The 15,770-nt window shown below is 43.6% G+C and overlaps 1 protein-coding gene across 3 annotated transcripts in view; it reads right to left on the bottom strand.

The window, feature by feature from the left end:
* HECW1 (HECT, C2 and WW domain containing E3 ubiquitin protein ligase 1) overlaps positions 1-15,770 on the bottom strand; it is a 404,927-nt gene that overhangs the window by 33,885 nt on the left and 355,272 nt on the right. For all 3 annotated transcript variants that reach the window (XM_083188525.1, XM_083188524.1, XM_083188526.1), the window contains one exon: positions 1,108-1,217. In XM_083188525.1, coding sequence (XP_083044651.1) covers positions 1,108-1,217 — 110 coding nt within the window. The remainder of the gene's footprint in view (positions 1-1,107; positions 1,218-15,770) is intronic.

The following is a 15,770-nucleotide window of genomic DNA, read 5'->3' as shown; positions in this document are numbered from 1 at the left end:
TCCCCATGCACACTGGAGCTGGAAGCCCAGACTCAGAGTGCCAGATTCTAGAAAATGTATTAACCTTTTGAGTGCCAACATCTCCATGAGAGATAGTCAAAATGTCTGCTAAAAATGCTATAATATATATATATATATATATATATATATATATATATATATATATATTAGAAGAAAAAAAATATATATATAGAAAAAAATCTTGTGTAAAAACAAATGTAAATATTGCAGGTCATTATGATGAATAAAAATATTTGCTTGCCAATTTTTACCCCTTTTTTGGACAAATTCACTTGGCACTCAAAGGGTTAATATTATTTAGTTTGAAAGAAAAAATATCTAATTTTAATGATAAAGTCTTTGTTCCATGGGCACCTGTGGCTAACGCAATCCTGAGAAGTATCACAGTAATCCCTGCTGAAGGCTGTTCCTCAGCAATAGTGGTTGATGGCTTTTAACATAAAGCGGACTTTGATAAACACTCAGAAGTCATAATTCCCATTTGAACAGCTGTCTATGGTTGCTAAATAGACTCCCTAGCATTACATATGTGTTCAGTGTCTACTTTAGCAAACCATTAATAACTGCAGTACATTTTACAAGAGGTGAAGCAGAAAACTGATGATATTAGCATTCATTGATTTCCTACTGGACTGGCAATGAAATGATTATATGCGTGTGTAAGAAAAGGCAATCTAATTTACATAACACTGCAAAAACTTTCATTTTAATGTCTTTAAAATGTTTTCTTCCACTTTCCATAAATACAATATGTGACAAGTTATTAGATAGTTTTACATTTCCTCTAAACAGCTCTTATGAAGCATTACTACGGTTGTAGAGGTGCTACGTTTGTGATATAGAAAACTGCAACATCTGGTCTAATGTCAACCTAGTGCTGTAAGTACATGGTTTGAATGCCTCACTTATTCTATTATCCATTGTGCAAAACGGGACTCATCTCTGAAAATGTAGTTTACTAGCGTTTTAAAACTTGTGACTGTGCTGAGAGAGCTAGAACACATGAAAGAGCTGATAAAGAAGATTGCACATAAGACACACAAAAGTTGCATTAATCACACACACACACGCACACACACAGGATACCTGGAGAATTCTGAGGGGAGGAGCCTGGGGAGCAGCGGGGAGAAAAGCTGTATCCAGGATGGAAGGCTGCCTGAAGAGGGATGTATGACATGATGTCTTCTTCAAATAGGCTGCAAAAGAAGAAGATAAACAGTACATGAAGCTACAAAGAGTGAAATCCCACAGCATAATATGCAGTGAGAACTGAAATGCTGAGTATAACATGATTTGATACTATATGTATCAAGAGTAGGGATGAAGGGGTTTATTCTGCTTGGTACGGTGGGACCGTATACGGCATGCGTAGCTTTCCCAATGCGCATGTGCGGCGGCCGCACACCGCTCACGGACGGGTCTCTCCGTGCGAAAAAACCTGTCCGCAAGAGCACGGTCATTGTGGGCGGCATGTGGGTGTTTTTATGGGTGCGGCTGGAATAATGAGGAAAACTGGGCGTAAACATGGGCGTACACGGGGGTGTGCACACAAAATGTACGGTGCTACAACCGCCTCGATTGGCGAACGCACCATGCATAGCTCTAGACCACCCCTAGAGATACCGCATGAGAGTGGATGCCTGGGTCTGCTAATTAATGCTGATTACTACACAAACACATACTGTACACCTGAATGTAATAAGCAATGCTGCAGCCTATTAAGTGAAAACCATGATTTCACTACCTGCAAGCCACACACAGCCCTCAAACATATTGGAAGCATATCCTTTACTTCAACATGTAAAGGTTGGTTTAATTTTAGGTAAGATTCATTCAAAGACCTGCTTATATATGTCAAGGTAGTTATTTTATAACCATCTACACCCATTCAGAAAGTGTTTTTGTATACTTTAAAAAGCAGGACACTCAATTCACAGAAGTCGACATGTGTCAACTTTTTCACTGTAACACAAACATAACTTTAGTTAAACCAATGTGGGGACACAGATAGTGATTAAAATGCCACATTAGAACATAATAAATATACATGTAATGAGGGTTAAAATGTTGTTTAAATTGGGTGTTTATTAAGGTAGACAATTGAGTTATTAGAAAACAATTATTGAATAACAGTTAGAATAATTAATTGTCTTAATTATAGTTGAAAGGCAAGATTTGCAGGGCCATATATGTGAAGGGTATGCCACCGTGCACAGATGTACGCTCACTCTCACGATCGGTTACACACGCTGAGTTTTCCATTGAAAAAAGCACTGTGGCGTACGCTCAGATATACGGAAGGTGTCGGTTTGAAAACGGACAAGATCCGTCCGTATACGGTGGCGTACGCTCTGACATACGCCAGTTAACGGTGGCTGACGGTAGATCCGCCCGTACACGGTGGCGTACGCTCAAGTGTATGCCACTCCGCATTGTCGGTGTTTGTGACCGTCCATATGCGGCTGTTCTGTGGGCGGACTTACGCTCACCTTCCGCGTACGGGAAACGTACTGTGAAACGGACCGTACGTATGTTTCACCGACCTAACCAGAATAAGTCCCAAAGTGTAGAGCAATTAAGCGGCTCATAACTGTCATTGTACGTTGTATTTATAAAATGACACTGATGAGCTGATTGGCTGGTGCTCTCCAGGCATTGATGCATATGCCCCAAAGCGTTACTGCTGTCCCATACAGATAACTGTGTCATACAAGAGTCAGTACAACATGCTTTTGCTTAATAAAAGTTATGGTGAGTAAAAACAAAAACATTGCTTTGACTAGGGAGATACTAACAGGTGTGTTGGTAGCTCCCTATTACAATTTTTTGGGTGCCTGTTACATACTGTATTAATGTACTTTACAATAATTGTTTAATGACCATTAAGAGCATTTCAAGATTGCACACAGAAGAAACTCAAACTCTATTATTTAAGGTAAAGGGGGAAATTTACTAAGAATACGAATACAAAAAATCGTATTCATATTCTTACTACGAATCAATACGACTGCATACGGCTGTTTCAGCCGTAAGCAAAGTCGTGTTCCGGAGGGGAATTTACAAAGCAGTCAGATCCGTGCAGGCTGCAGAGTGTAACAAAAAATAGAAAAATAAATAAATAAACCGGCATGGGGTCGCCCCCCCCCACGGCCGTAACCAGCACGAGGCTGAAAGAGCCGGGGCTGGTAATAAAAAATCAGGAAAGCCGACAAATAGGGGTTCTCCGATTTTTTTAAAAGCAGCCCCAGGGTCCAGGTCCGGGGCTGGTTCCCAAAATACGGGGGACAAAATGAATAGGATTCCCCCTTATTTTAAGAACCAGCCAGCAGGGTAATGTTACAGCCGGGGGACACTTATTATATAAGGTCCCGCGGCCAAAACATTCATCCCTACTGACCAGCCAGCCTGGCCAGGGGCCCTGGGGGAGTGGGGACCCCCCCAATAAAGGGGTCCCCCTAGTGGCACACACAGGGGGGGGGGTTTCTGAGTACCCAGAAACCCCCGCAGGAGTCTAAGGGACCTAGGCTGAAACCTGAGGGTCCCCTCTTTCCATGGGTACAAGAATTGTAAAAATCGGCCCTGGGGAACCAGAGATATCTGACTTCAAAGCAGTGGTCCCCATCCAATCCTGTTAATTGAGGGTATATTCCAAAAGATGGGACTCTCCACATTTTATGAACACTAGTTGCTTGTCTCTACTGGTCCCAGAACCAGAGATATGAGCCTTCCAGCATCTGGTTACTGCTCCAGCTCCACACACCTGGTATGTAGTTTTATATTCTCATTGGCAGATTGATCTGCCTCCTGAACTGTGATCCCCTAGTCCCCAATACCATTTGGTAGGTGGGATGTAGTTTTTAAAATCTAAGAAATCTATTTCCGGGAACTGGAGATAGCTGCAGTCAAGCAAGCTGTCCTCCCACCAGAAAACTATGAATAATAAGCCCACTCCACTATACACCCCATCTCTGCATATTAAACATCCTCTACCACCCTGGAAGTTATGTATCAGTGCCCCTTCATTCAGCCCAATGCCCCCTTCTCCCACCATCTGTGCAGTAAAGGGGTAATTAGTGGAAATTACTGATCCAGGCCCTACATACTGAGCGGTTGATATAATACCCCCTACCACCTGCGGGACATCAAAGCTTCCGCTCATAGCACCCCCACCCCTACCGCTGGAGGATCGGAAGGGGCCCCAATACATTGCTATGCCCAGGGGTCTCTACACTGCTGCTGACGCCACCTGTATGTATGTATGTATGTATGTATGTATGTGTATGTATATATATATATATATTTTTTTTTATTATTTATATACATTTGGTCTATCTATAATATTTTAACTGACCCGGCATATACTGGGTTACCTAAGTGTCTATCTCCGTGCTTTGCTCCACCCCTCTGGAAACCCCCTTCCAAAAATACTGCGTTTGCCACTGCCCCCACCTCCAGGACTTACCTGACCAGGCTGAAGCCTGGTGCTGTCCTCGGTGTCAGCTCGGTAGGCATCGAGCTGATTGCAGTGTAAAAAAAAAAAGAATAAACTATTGTTTAATACTGTGAAACTATAAGTCCCAGCAAGCCTCCCCCGCAAGCTGGGACTTGGAGAACCACAAGTCCCAGCATGCGGGGCATTAAAGGGCCCGCTGGTACTTGTAGGTCCACAGTATGAAAAATAGTCAAATAAATACACACTGACACAAGAAAAATAAAACTTTAATACATCCAAAGCCCACACATACTGATACTTACCTATCTTGAGCCCATCGGTAGGTCCCTGGGTCCGGGGCTCCATGGTCCACGGTCCGGTGCCTTGGTTCCTGGGTCCGGGGCTGCAGAGTCCGGGGTCCAGGATCCGAAGAAATCCATAGGAGGACCTGTGGAAGGAAATCCTACTCACCAAGCTCCTCCTGCGAAGATCTGTCCTCTTCGTTCCGAAGTAGTCCAGGTCTTCTGCCAAATGTCGGCGATTCCGGCAGCTCGGAATGTGGAGAGGCGCAGATCATTTCGATAATCCATGTCAATATAGTAACATTGAGCATCAGAATTTGAGGAAAATATAAATCCTTAAAAGTTGGGGAAAGTGGTCACGTGAGAGCCATATGTATAAGTCACATCCATTACCCATTTTCTCAGTTTCCATGGATGCAGATACTATACATGTCCTAGCTTAATACTGCAAACGGTAACCCAGAAAATTGTGAAAACTCATGTTGATCATGTCCATGTCAACCTAAAGCTTGTGTTGACCTGTCAATGTTGACCTAGGGTATGTCAACCATTCCTAGGTGTCGACCTAGTGACTGTCGACTATTAGTGGTCGACCTAGTGACTGTATATACGAGGGATGGGGAACCTTCGGCCCTCACACTGTTGTTGAGCTGCACATCCCAGCAAGCCCTGCTACAGCTTTGCTATTTGGCCATACTAAAACTGTTGCAGGGCATGCTGGGATGTGTAGTTCAACAACAGCTGGAGAGCCGAAGGTTCCCCATCCATGGTCTTTACGGTAACCAAACAGTTCATGAAATGTCTAATTCCAGCATGACAATCTCACATAATGTATATGGTATATGGCCAGAGGCGGGCTGTGCCGGGGGGCAGGGTGCCAGCTGCCCCCCGGGCCAGTGCAATTAAGTGTTCCAGGGCTGCAGGCAGAAGATGCACCTGCTCCGGACCCTGACCTCAGCCGCTGATCAGCTACAGAGAGAGATCGAGAAATATGAGGTTCAAGGGGCCAAGAGAAAATAGCTGCCCCCATAATGGCTAAAAAAGATGGCTGCCGATAACCAATGGGGAGCCAGGTTTCCTTGCCAGCATCCCAAGAGGCTGCAGACTCGAGTTAAAGGGTTTGAAGGTGTGCTGTGGGAAGATACTAGGAGCAGCTCAGCAGCATGAAAAGAGACTATAGATGCTATGGATCACAGGAGAGATCTGAGAGGGTTCAGAGGTGAGGATTGCCTGCTAGCCCACTGATATCGGGTGCCGGACGGCTCCCCGACATTCGGGATTCGGACAGTCATTCCTCCGATGTTGGAATCCCGACTGCTCCCTCGTGGGGGTCCACTACCCCCATAGAGGGAGAATAAAATAGGTGGCGAGCGCAGCTCGCCACCGTGCCCGCAAGGGGCTTCATTGCGCTCCCCACGCTGTGCAGTCTGGATTCCGATGTCTGACTAATGACTGTCGGAATCCTGACTGTCGGGATAATATACCACACCCCTGATATCAGTAATCCCTAACCAGACCAGACACTTGCCTGGAGGTAGGGTAAGTTCCTACACATTGAAGCTAAATACTTTTTAATAAGAACTGGCTGTAAACTCTTAATTATCCAAAAGGATATTTGGATTATATTATTGTCAATATTATTTTTTTCATATAATTATTATTATTTCTTACATTTTTATTTAATTTTATACATAAATTGGAGCTCTTTTATTCTCTTTAGACTACTTGCTCATCGTAAATCAAGAGCTGCTGCACATTTACGTACAAAACAGCGCAGAGATATATACATTCCGCTCTCCCTTCTGCTGCTAGTGGTGCTACCTGTCATACACTGACAGGTGCAACGGCAGCCAGCAGCATCTTACATCCCTGCACAAGTGGCAGAGTCACAGAGCAGGGAGTGTGCCCATACAGCCCAGCACCACTCTGCTTTGTAGGCTCTGCTGGGCTGGTAGTGCTGGCCCTGGCCATGCATTGTGTGCAGGTAACAGGGTAGTGCAGTATGTGTGGGGTGCAGCGGGTGCAGTGTGTGGGGAACATTTGGAGCGGTAGTGCAGGGGTAGTGCAGTGAGTGCAGCATTAGTGTAATGTGTGTGTGGGGGGAGCAGTTACAGGGGTAGTGTGTGTGGGGTAAATTTGCAGGGGTAGTGTAGTGTGTGTATGTGTGTATTGCCCATAGAGGTAGTGCAGAGTGCAGGTGCAGGGGTAGTGCAGTGTGTGTGGGGAGCATGGGTAGTGTAGTGTTTGGGCAGCAGGAATAGTGCGAAGAGCAGGTGCAGTGGGTGAGGGGTGAAGGGGTAGAGTAGTGTGTGTGTGTGTGTGTGTGTGTGTGTGTGTACAGGCAGCAGGGGTAGTGTAGAAAGTGTAGTCTGTTGATTGACAGGAAGCCAGTGTTTCTGGGCAGAAACATAGCATTTCCTGAGGTTTTTATTTTATTTTTTAAATCAGGTATTTTTGGGGTGGGTCTTTAATGTCAGCACTGACCACTTCTAGCCTGTCTCAGTCGCAGATTAGTGGAAGACTCAGACCTACACACATTTTGCTCAGATGGATGCACCTTTTGATGTTCCGGGATTTGTGAATATATCTGTGAATTCACAATTTTGAAATTTGTATTTTATTGTCTGTGCAGCAACTTGGAAAAAAACCTTGAACCCAACTTAGACCTAGAAAGTGAGAGATTTGGGAAGAAATCTCCTGTTTTTTTTAAAGCGGCAATCATTTACACAGCAAAACCAGTTTTATTTTGCAGTGTAAATGATTGCCGCTTTAAAAAACTGGAGATTTCTTCCCAAATCTCTCACTTTCTGAATCTCTCATCCTATTAAATCTCACCCTTAGGGTGTGTCTGTATATATGTGTGTGTATATATTAAATACACACATACGTACATATATAATATACTTTTAGTACTGCGTCCTGCCTGTTGTTTCATTAGTTATTTAAACCACACCCACATTACACAAGCCACTCCCCCCCAACATTATTATTATGGATCGTAGTCCCTGTACAAACCTGGGCCACTTGCTTATGTCTGTCCCCCAGGCTGAAAGTTGCCAGCCCCTGTATATGGCTGCTATAATATGTTTCATAAAACCCTATATTTTCCTTTTTCAATGAACTAATCTTAAGGCCCATACACACTTGACGATTTTCAGCTGAAAATCGGTCAAAACAGCCGTTTTGAGCGATTTTCGGCTGAAAATCGCCCAGTGTGTATGCCCCAGAGATTGCCGACTAGCGATGATGCGCGCTCCCGCATCATCGCTAGTTAAGTGGTTCATCTGCTGGTTTTACCAGCAGATGTGGCGATGATGGATGGTTTTTCATCCATCATCGCCATGTGTGTACGCCTGCCGGGCTGAAAGATTAACCACTTTCAGCCCGGCAGACCACCCCGCTGCCTCCCCGCTGCCTCCCCCCCGCCCCTCGCCTGTCATACTCACCCTGCAGGATTGGTCCGCACTGCCCCACTCACACTGCTGCTGCGGCTGGATGCTGCAGAGCCTCGTTCCCCCGGCGTCCGCCTCACTTGTCCTCCTGCCGGGTCCCAGCTTTGAGCTCTGCCGCCCGGGCTCACTGAATAACACGCTGACGCCCCGCCCACCTCCCTCTGCCTCTGTTCTGCTCCACACGGAGCACCACTGTCCACCTATGTTTTCCCTGTTAAGCCAGTAATATATACATTGCTGGCATGTGCCAGCAATGTATATATTAATGGCACCACTGGGCACCAATGAGATCCTTAAACCAGTAATATATACATTGCTGGCATGTGCCAGCATTGTATATATTACTGGCACCACTGGGCACCAATGAGATCCTTAAAACAGTAATATATACATTGCTGGCATGTGCCAGCAATGTATATATTACTGGCACCACTGGGCACCAATGAGATCCTTAAAACAGTAATATATACATTGCTGGCATGTGCCAGCAATGTATATATTACTGGCACTACTGGGCACCAATGTTATTCATAAGCCAGTAATATATACATTGCTGGCATGTGCCAGCAATGTATATATCACTGGCACCACTGGGCACCAATGACATTCTTAAGCCAGTAATATATAGATTGCTGGCACGTGCCAGCAATCTATATATCACTGGCACCACTGGGTACCAATGACATTCTTAAGCCAGTAATATATAGATTGCTGGCACATGCCAGCAATGTATATACTACTGGCACCACTACCCACCAATGTTATTTATAAGCCAGTAATATATACATTGCTGGCACGTGCCAGCAATCTATATATCACTGGCACCACTGGGCACCAATGACATTCTTAAGCCAGTAATATATAGATTGCTGGCACATGCCAGCAATGTATATACTACTGGCACCACTACCCACCAATGATTATTTACTCAATTTATTAGCCAGTAATATATACCCGGCTGTCTCAGAGCAGGTCCATCCGTCTGTGGCATGGCTATTTCAAATGACGCGCCGGCTCGCGACTCCTGAGCCAATCGGAGCTAGCGGCCAGGCAACCGATCAGGCGCTGCCACGGCGCGAGCTTCGATTAGCTTGCGAGTCACGAGCCGGCACATCATTTCAAATAGCCGCGCCACGGACAGATAGACCTGTTCTGAGACATCTGGGTTTCCCACCGCTCTGCCCCGGCTGTCTCCTTTACCACGGAGTGCAGTGCACAGAGTAACTTCCCCTGGCAAAAAGCATGAAGCCCCTGGCATAGAGCATGTAATCCCTGGCAAAGATCAAGAAAGTCCTAGCTGGCAGCGTAGGGTGGGGTTTACATTAGTTCTGAATCAGGCCCCAAGAACAGAAATACATTAAATACAATGGCCTCTGCTCCCGCCCTTGGAATTCAAACCCAGCCCATTATGTAAATCACCTTTTAATGAAAGATTTTCAGCAAAGTCTTTCGCCTCCTGAAAATCTTTTGCTCTTTGGGAAAATAGCTCAGTGTGTACGCACTACTTTGGTGAAAGATATATCTATCAAAGATTTTGCCAAAGTCTTTTGAAATGAAAGTCTTCTAGTGTGTATGGGCCTTTAGAACTTATCTGGCACCAATGTGTCACAGGGAGTAATCAAAGTGTGATACATCCCGAACACACACTCAAAATTGGGAAATGCAGTAGATAATGGTATCAGTGTTTGCATTGGTTCCTATTTAAACAATTCAACCTCTGTTTAATTCAAATGACTGTTGTGGACTTCAAAGCATTCAGAACGGATTCGTGGAGAATGGTACATTTCCTGATTAAACATGATTTGGAAAATATGCAACACTGCGCCTTTATCTCAGATCCTGAGTGAAACAGAAATGACATCATGCACACCTGCAAATGCTGCAATGTAAGGATGTAACATGCATATTGTGATTTTCTAGTTTTTAATTAAGGTAAAATTATATATATATATATATATATATCACATGACCCACACATCCAATGAAGCGCCTGAAGCACAGATAGCGGCATTAGGGCTATAAGGATTTCCGGCTATGCGTTCCAGCCGGGTGGAACGCACGCCGGAGGATTAAGCATGGTTCTCCAACAGTGTGAGTACCAATAACACAATAAGTATGTTTTACTGTCCATCGCCGTTTATACTGTACAAAGGGGGTGTATTTATTTGTAATAGACAAAAAGATAGATATGTTTATAGGTACTGTCCAGGTTTGTCCTGGCAGTGAGAGGCACTTCCTGTAATCAGGGTATATAAGGTGTACAGCTGATCACAGTGTTAGATCATCTGATGCTGTGAACCATCTGAGATTCTGTCTTGACAAAGGGCCCGGTGTCGACAAAGGGCTCGAAACGTCGACATACTCTTTAAACAAGTGGTGATGTATTAAATTCCTTTTATTGCAAAGCAAATGGAAAATCTGGTGAGTGCTCTTAATTTGGACTGTACTATATATGGCTGTACCCCTGGGACTCTAGCCTGAGATATGCACCCCAGTAGCTGGTCATGAGGATTGTGAGTGCCGGATCCTGTCTACATATATATATATATATATATATATATATATATATATATATCCAGGGCTATTTTTCAGCCGGAACGGCCCGGAACGCCGTTCCTGAAGTTCAAATTAAAAATGACGTCATCAGGAACGGCGTTCCGGAACCTGCTCCAGGCCGCCCGGCACCGGCATAGCCTGCCCGCTCCCTGCTCCCCTGCCCGCTGTTTACGGACTCCAGGAGAGAGACGTGCTGCTATGTAACATTCACGTCTCACGCTGGACCGCTAGCCAATGGGCGCTTGCGGTCCAGCAGCCAATCAACTGGTGGCTGCTGGACCGCGAGCGCCTATTGGCTAGTGCGGTCCAGCGGGAGATATGAATTTTACATAGCAGCACCAGCACGTCTCTCTCCTGGAATCCGGACACAGTGGGCAGGGGAGCGGGGAGCAGCACAGGCTGCACAGAACAGCCCAGGAAGGGGAGGGGGGAGGGGACTCAGACGCACACTGGCAGGGAGGAGATGTCCCTGCTGCACCCTACTGCCTTCACCCTGCTGAACCCTACTGCCCCCACCCACCCTGCTGCACACTACCGCTCCCACCCTCCCTCCCTGCTGCACACTACAGGCGGTAGCGGGCCGCTGCACAGTTCTGTCCCCTTTGGCAATGAGCAAATTCAGTCCCCCTTGGCATCGAGCCCCTTGGCATTGAGCATGAAGCCCCTGGCATTGAGCATGTAGGTAAGTGGCACTTATGTGTCAAATGTGTAATGGGCATCTCTGTGTGTGGCATATGTTTAATGGGCATCTCTTTATGTGTCATATGTATAACGGGCATCTCTGTGTGTGGCATATGTTTAATGGGCATCTCTTTATGTGGCATATGTATAACGGGCATCTCGGTACTTGTGTACTATCACGGCGCCCATCGCATACCATATCGCATGCGATGCAAAGCGACGCAATATCGGCCGATGTTCTACAATGGCATACAATTTTAAAATTGTATGCCATTGTATATGGCAAACAATGCCATACAATGCGATGGGATGCGATTATAAATTGTATAAGCACCCTAATGGGTGCTTACAATGCTCAAATGCACCCCCACGCCACCCCCCAAGTATAAACGTGAACGAAGACCGGCTCGTGTGGGGTGGCGGACATGGGGGGAGCCTGGTCCTCTATGGCCGTTATATAGATGATTTGTTTTTTATTTGGGATGGGGATGCACAATCTGCACTATCCTTTGTCACTTTCATGAACAATAACACCTTCAACATGCAATTTACACATACCTACCACCCCACACACATAAATTATTTAGACATTTCACTCACAGTAAAAGACAATAGAATACATACATCCAATTACACAAAGAGGTTAACACTAACTCCTATTTACATTTTAAGAGTGCACACTACCCCCCCTGGAAGTCTAATATACCAAAAGGGCAGTTCATGCGACTGCGCAGAAATTGTTCAGATTTAGAAACCTTTAAAACACAGAGTAGTGCTCTGGCTAGTTCCTTTTTGGACAGAGGATATCCCCCCAACTTGGTTCAGAAGGCTTCTGAGGAAGTTGAAATACTAGACAGATCTACATTACTAATAAATAAAAACAAAAATAACATGAGTTTCAAAAAACGAGATGAGAATGAGATTGCATTTATCTCAACCTTTAATGGAGAATATAGAAAAATAAAAGAGATCATAAATAAAAATTTCAACTTATTAAAATGTGATCCAGTGCTGCGGGACCATCTCCCCTCAAAACCATCCTTTATTTTTAAAAGAAATACCACAGTTAAAAACATTTTAGCTCCCAGTTTACCTAAAAACACAGGAAAAACCAAAACAGATAATGAAAAAACAACATGGTTACAACCTACATTGGGATGCTACAGATGCAATAAAAACAGGTGCATCACCTGTAAACACATTCAGAACAGAATCCATGAAATACATATTGAAAATGAAATATATAAAATTAAGTCATTTATAAATTGCGACACTGTATATGTCATATACCAACTGACGTGTTCTTGTGGTCTGAAATATATCGGACGCACTACTCGATCACTAAAAGAAAGATTCCGAGAACATCGGCGAAATATAATCAATCACGTCATTGGACATAGTGGGGGAAATTTACTAAAGGAAATATGTAAAAAAAATAGGTGTATTTGTATCCAGACATACACTTATTTTTGACATTTACTATCCTGAAAATACGGCAATTCGTATTCGTATTGATGTGCTATCAATACGAATACGAATTGCCGTATTTTCGGGATAGTAAATGTCAAAAATAAGTGTATTTCTGGATACAAATACACCTATTTTTTACAAATTTCCTTTAGTAAATTTCCCCCAGTGTCTCAAGACATTATTCCACTCACCATAATAGTGACCCCCAATGTTTGAAGATACTGGGACTTGAACATATAAAATGCACTTTGAGAGGAGGAGACAGATTTAAATTATTGTGTAAACAAGAAATTTACTGGATGCACAAGATGAACAGCATCCATCCTGAAGAACTTAATGACCAAGTCGAACTTAATGTGTGTCTCTAGTTTTGCAGCATCTCCCTCCTCTATCGTCCTCATATCCCTATATCAACATCATATTCTTTTAACATTATATATATATAATTTCTTTCTTATCATCTTTTTCCTTTTTCTTTACTCTCGTGCTCTCCTACTGTAATCTTCATTAAATAAATATATGAAAGTAATAATAATAATGATAATAATAAAGAAAAAAGATAAAAATAATAACTACTTTTCAAGTCTAAAACTCTTATCTGTTTATATTATTATGCCTCATAAATAAGAATCAAATATATTGAGCAACTAAAATCAATAATCAGACCTCCAGAACCTCCTGATAAAATAAAACCCCCCCTCTTTCTCCTTTATTGATACCGCTCTTAGGAATAAATAGGCGGTCACAATTGCTCATTCTCAGGGATACATACACTAATGCCATTTAAATGTTTATGTACAGTTTTTTTAAATCATATAATTGTTCATGTATGTGTATCAATATATGTACTATATCATTTTCTAATTCATTTGTCCCTAATTCATATTAATAAAATTTCCTATTAAGTGACATATCCATCTATTTTATGAATATATGCGGAAGATTGACTGATGGCCACCTGCTAATGGATTATGTGAAATGTATCTATATCTGTAAATATGCATAGATGTGTATATATATATACACACATTTTTTTAATTTATATTTATTTCTATATTTATATTTAATTTTGTCTTTATTCATATTTATTTTCTTGCATATGAATGTATCTATATTTGCGTTATATATGTATATGGTCCATATACATATATATATATTTTTTTGTCCCCTTGGATTTTTTATGTATCATACGTAATACATGAAGTATACAACCATTACTATTCAAGTAAATATATTATTACATTATATATACATCCCTTTCTCCCTCTTATTAAATGTCCCCCTTTTTATATATATTTTTATATATTTTTATATACGTATATATACGTGAGACAAACCCCCCCCCCAATTTGGGGACAACATCATTTTGAGCCGTCAAGATCTCTTAATTCCGCATAATGATGCGATGACACGCATATGCGGTTCACGGCAGTCAGCATATCCAGTAACACCACAGGATGCCCGACTTCTGGTTTCCCAGAGCCGTGATACGCATATGCGTGTCACACAGCCGAGTGAAGGCTTACTCATCTCTATGCGCCGGTTCACCCGGATACGCATCATTTGAAGTGGATACGCAATACATGCGTTCCACGTACCGGAAGCTGGAACGCGGCGTGCGTTCCAGCGGTCTCTCACCACAACTACACTATGTAAGGTAAACGATTTGCATTATATTGGTGTTAGGTCTGCCTCCTATATCACCACTGGTATTATCATTTATTGCATTTAGATTAGATTTTTTTACACGTTCCTCGGATCAATTGGATAATTAATTAATTACATGTGCATGTATACTTCCTGTCTAAGGGTACTTAAACCCAGCCCATTTGATCAAGTGCCATACCTTTGATAAAGTCGTGACATCACGACGAAACATGTTAGGCAGCACTTGCTAACTCCAATTGGACCAGGAAGAATCTCTGCCTCCGCTGGCCCCCCCCTGATTCAAGTTATTTTCCCTTTCATTGTCACTCTGGATTGCCCTCCGATTTTCACTCAACTTGGGTAACCTTCCACCAATACATCGTGGACCCCCAACACTCGCAACATTGTGAGGACCCTTCAACAGAAGGAAACAGATCATCCTCCAGCGAGCCACCCACTTTGGTACCCTCCTGAAATCAGCGCACCATAGCGAGGACCCCACTATTGGGAATTAGATCATCCTCCAGCGTTCAAATTTGCAACATCCAGGACGGCAATTTGCTTACCCCTACAATCCAGGGCTAAATCCCAAAGCCCCAAAATCATCAGGGATATACGGCAGCTACGCAGAGACATAAGTATTATCTTCCTTGTCCATTTATTATTTTTATTGTCATTCATACAGATGCTTGTTTACAATTATTTTTATTGATTGCTTTTATTACATATATTTTAAAAATAAAATTGTGATATCCAATTGATCCACCTAGCGCTCCACTTTTCTTTTTCCTAAACGTGAACCCGAAGCGTGGCGAGCGCAGCGAGCCTGCGAGGGGCGGCGGTACGCATCCTATGACCTTTTCATACCCCCACTATCCACGTCGGCGTGGAGTTGATAGTATAAAGTGCCCGAAGCGTGGCGAGCACAGCGAGCCCCGCGAGGGGACGCGGATACCTTCACAGGTATCTGCGTCCCCTCGCGGGCTTCAAAGGTATCCGCGTCCGCTCGCCACGCTTCGGGCTCGCTGGCTAGCTGCACTCGCCACACTTTATAAAATCAACTCCACGCCGACGTGGATAGTGGGGGTATGAAAAGGTCGTAGGACGCGTACCGCCGCCCCTCACGGGCTCGCTACGCTCGCCACGCTTCAGGTTCACGTTTATACTTGGGGGTGGCGTTGGGGTGCATTTAAGCATTGTAAGCACCCA

The sequence above is a fragment of the Crinia signifera genome, chromosome 5, assembly GCF_055691185.1.
Source record: "Crinia signifera chromosome 5, ASM5569118v1, whole genome shotgun sequence".
In the NCBI taxonomy this organism is placed as follows: domain Eukaryota; kingdom Metazoa; phylum Chordata; class Amphibia; order Anura; family Myobatrachidae; genus Crinia; species Crinia signifera.
Note: the sequence above shows the minus strand (reverse complement) of the source record. Positions and strands in the feature narration are given on the sequence as shown.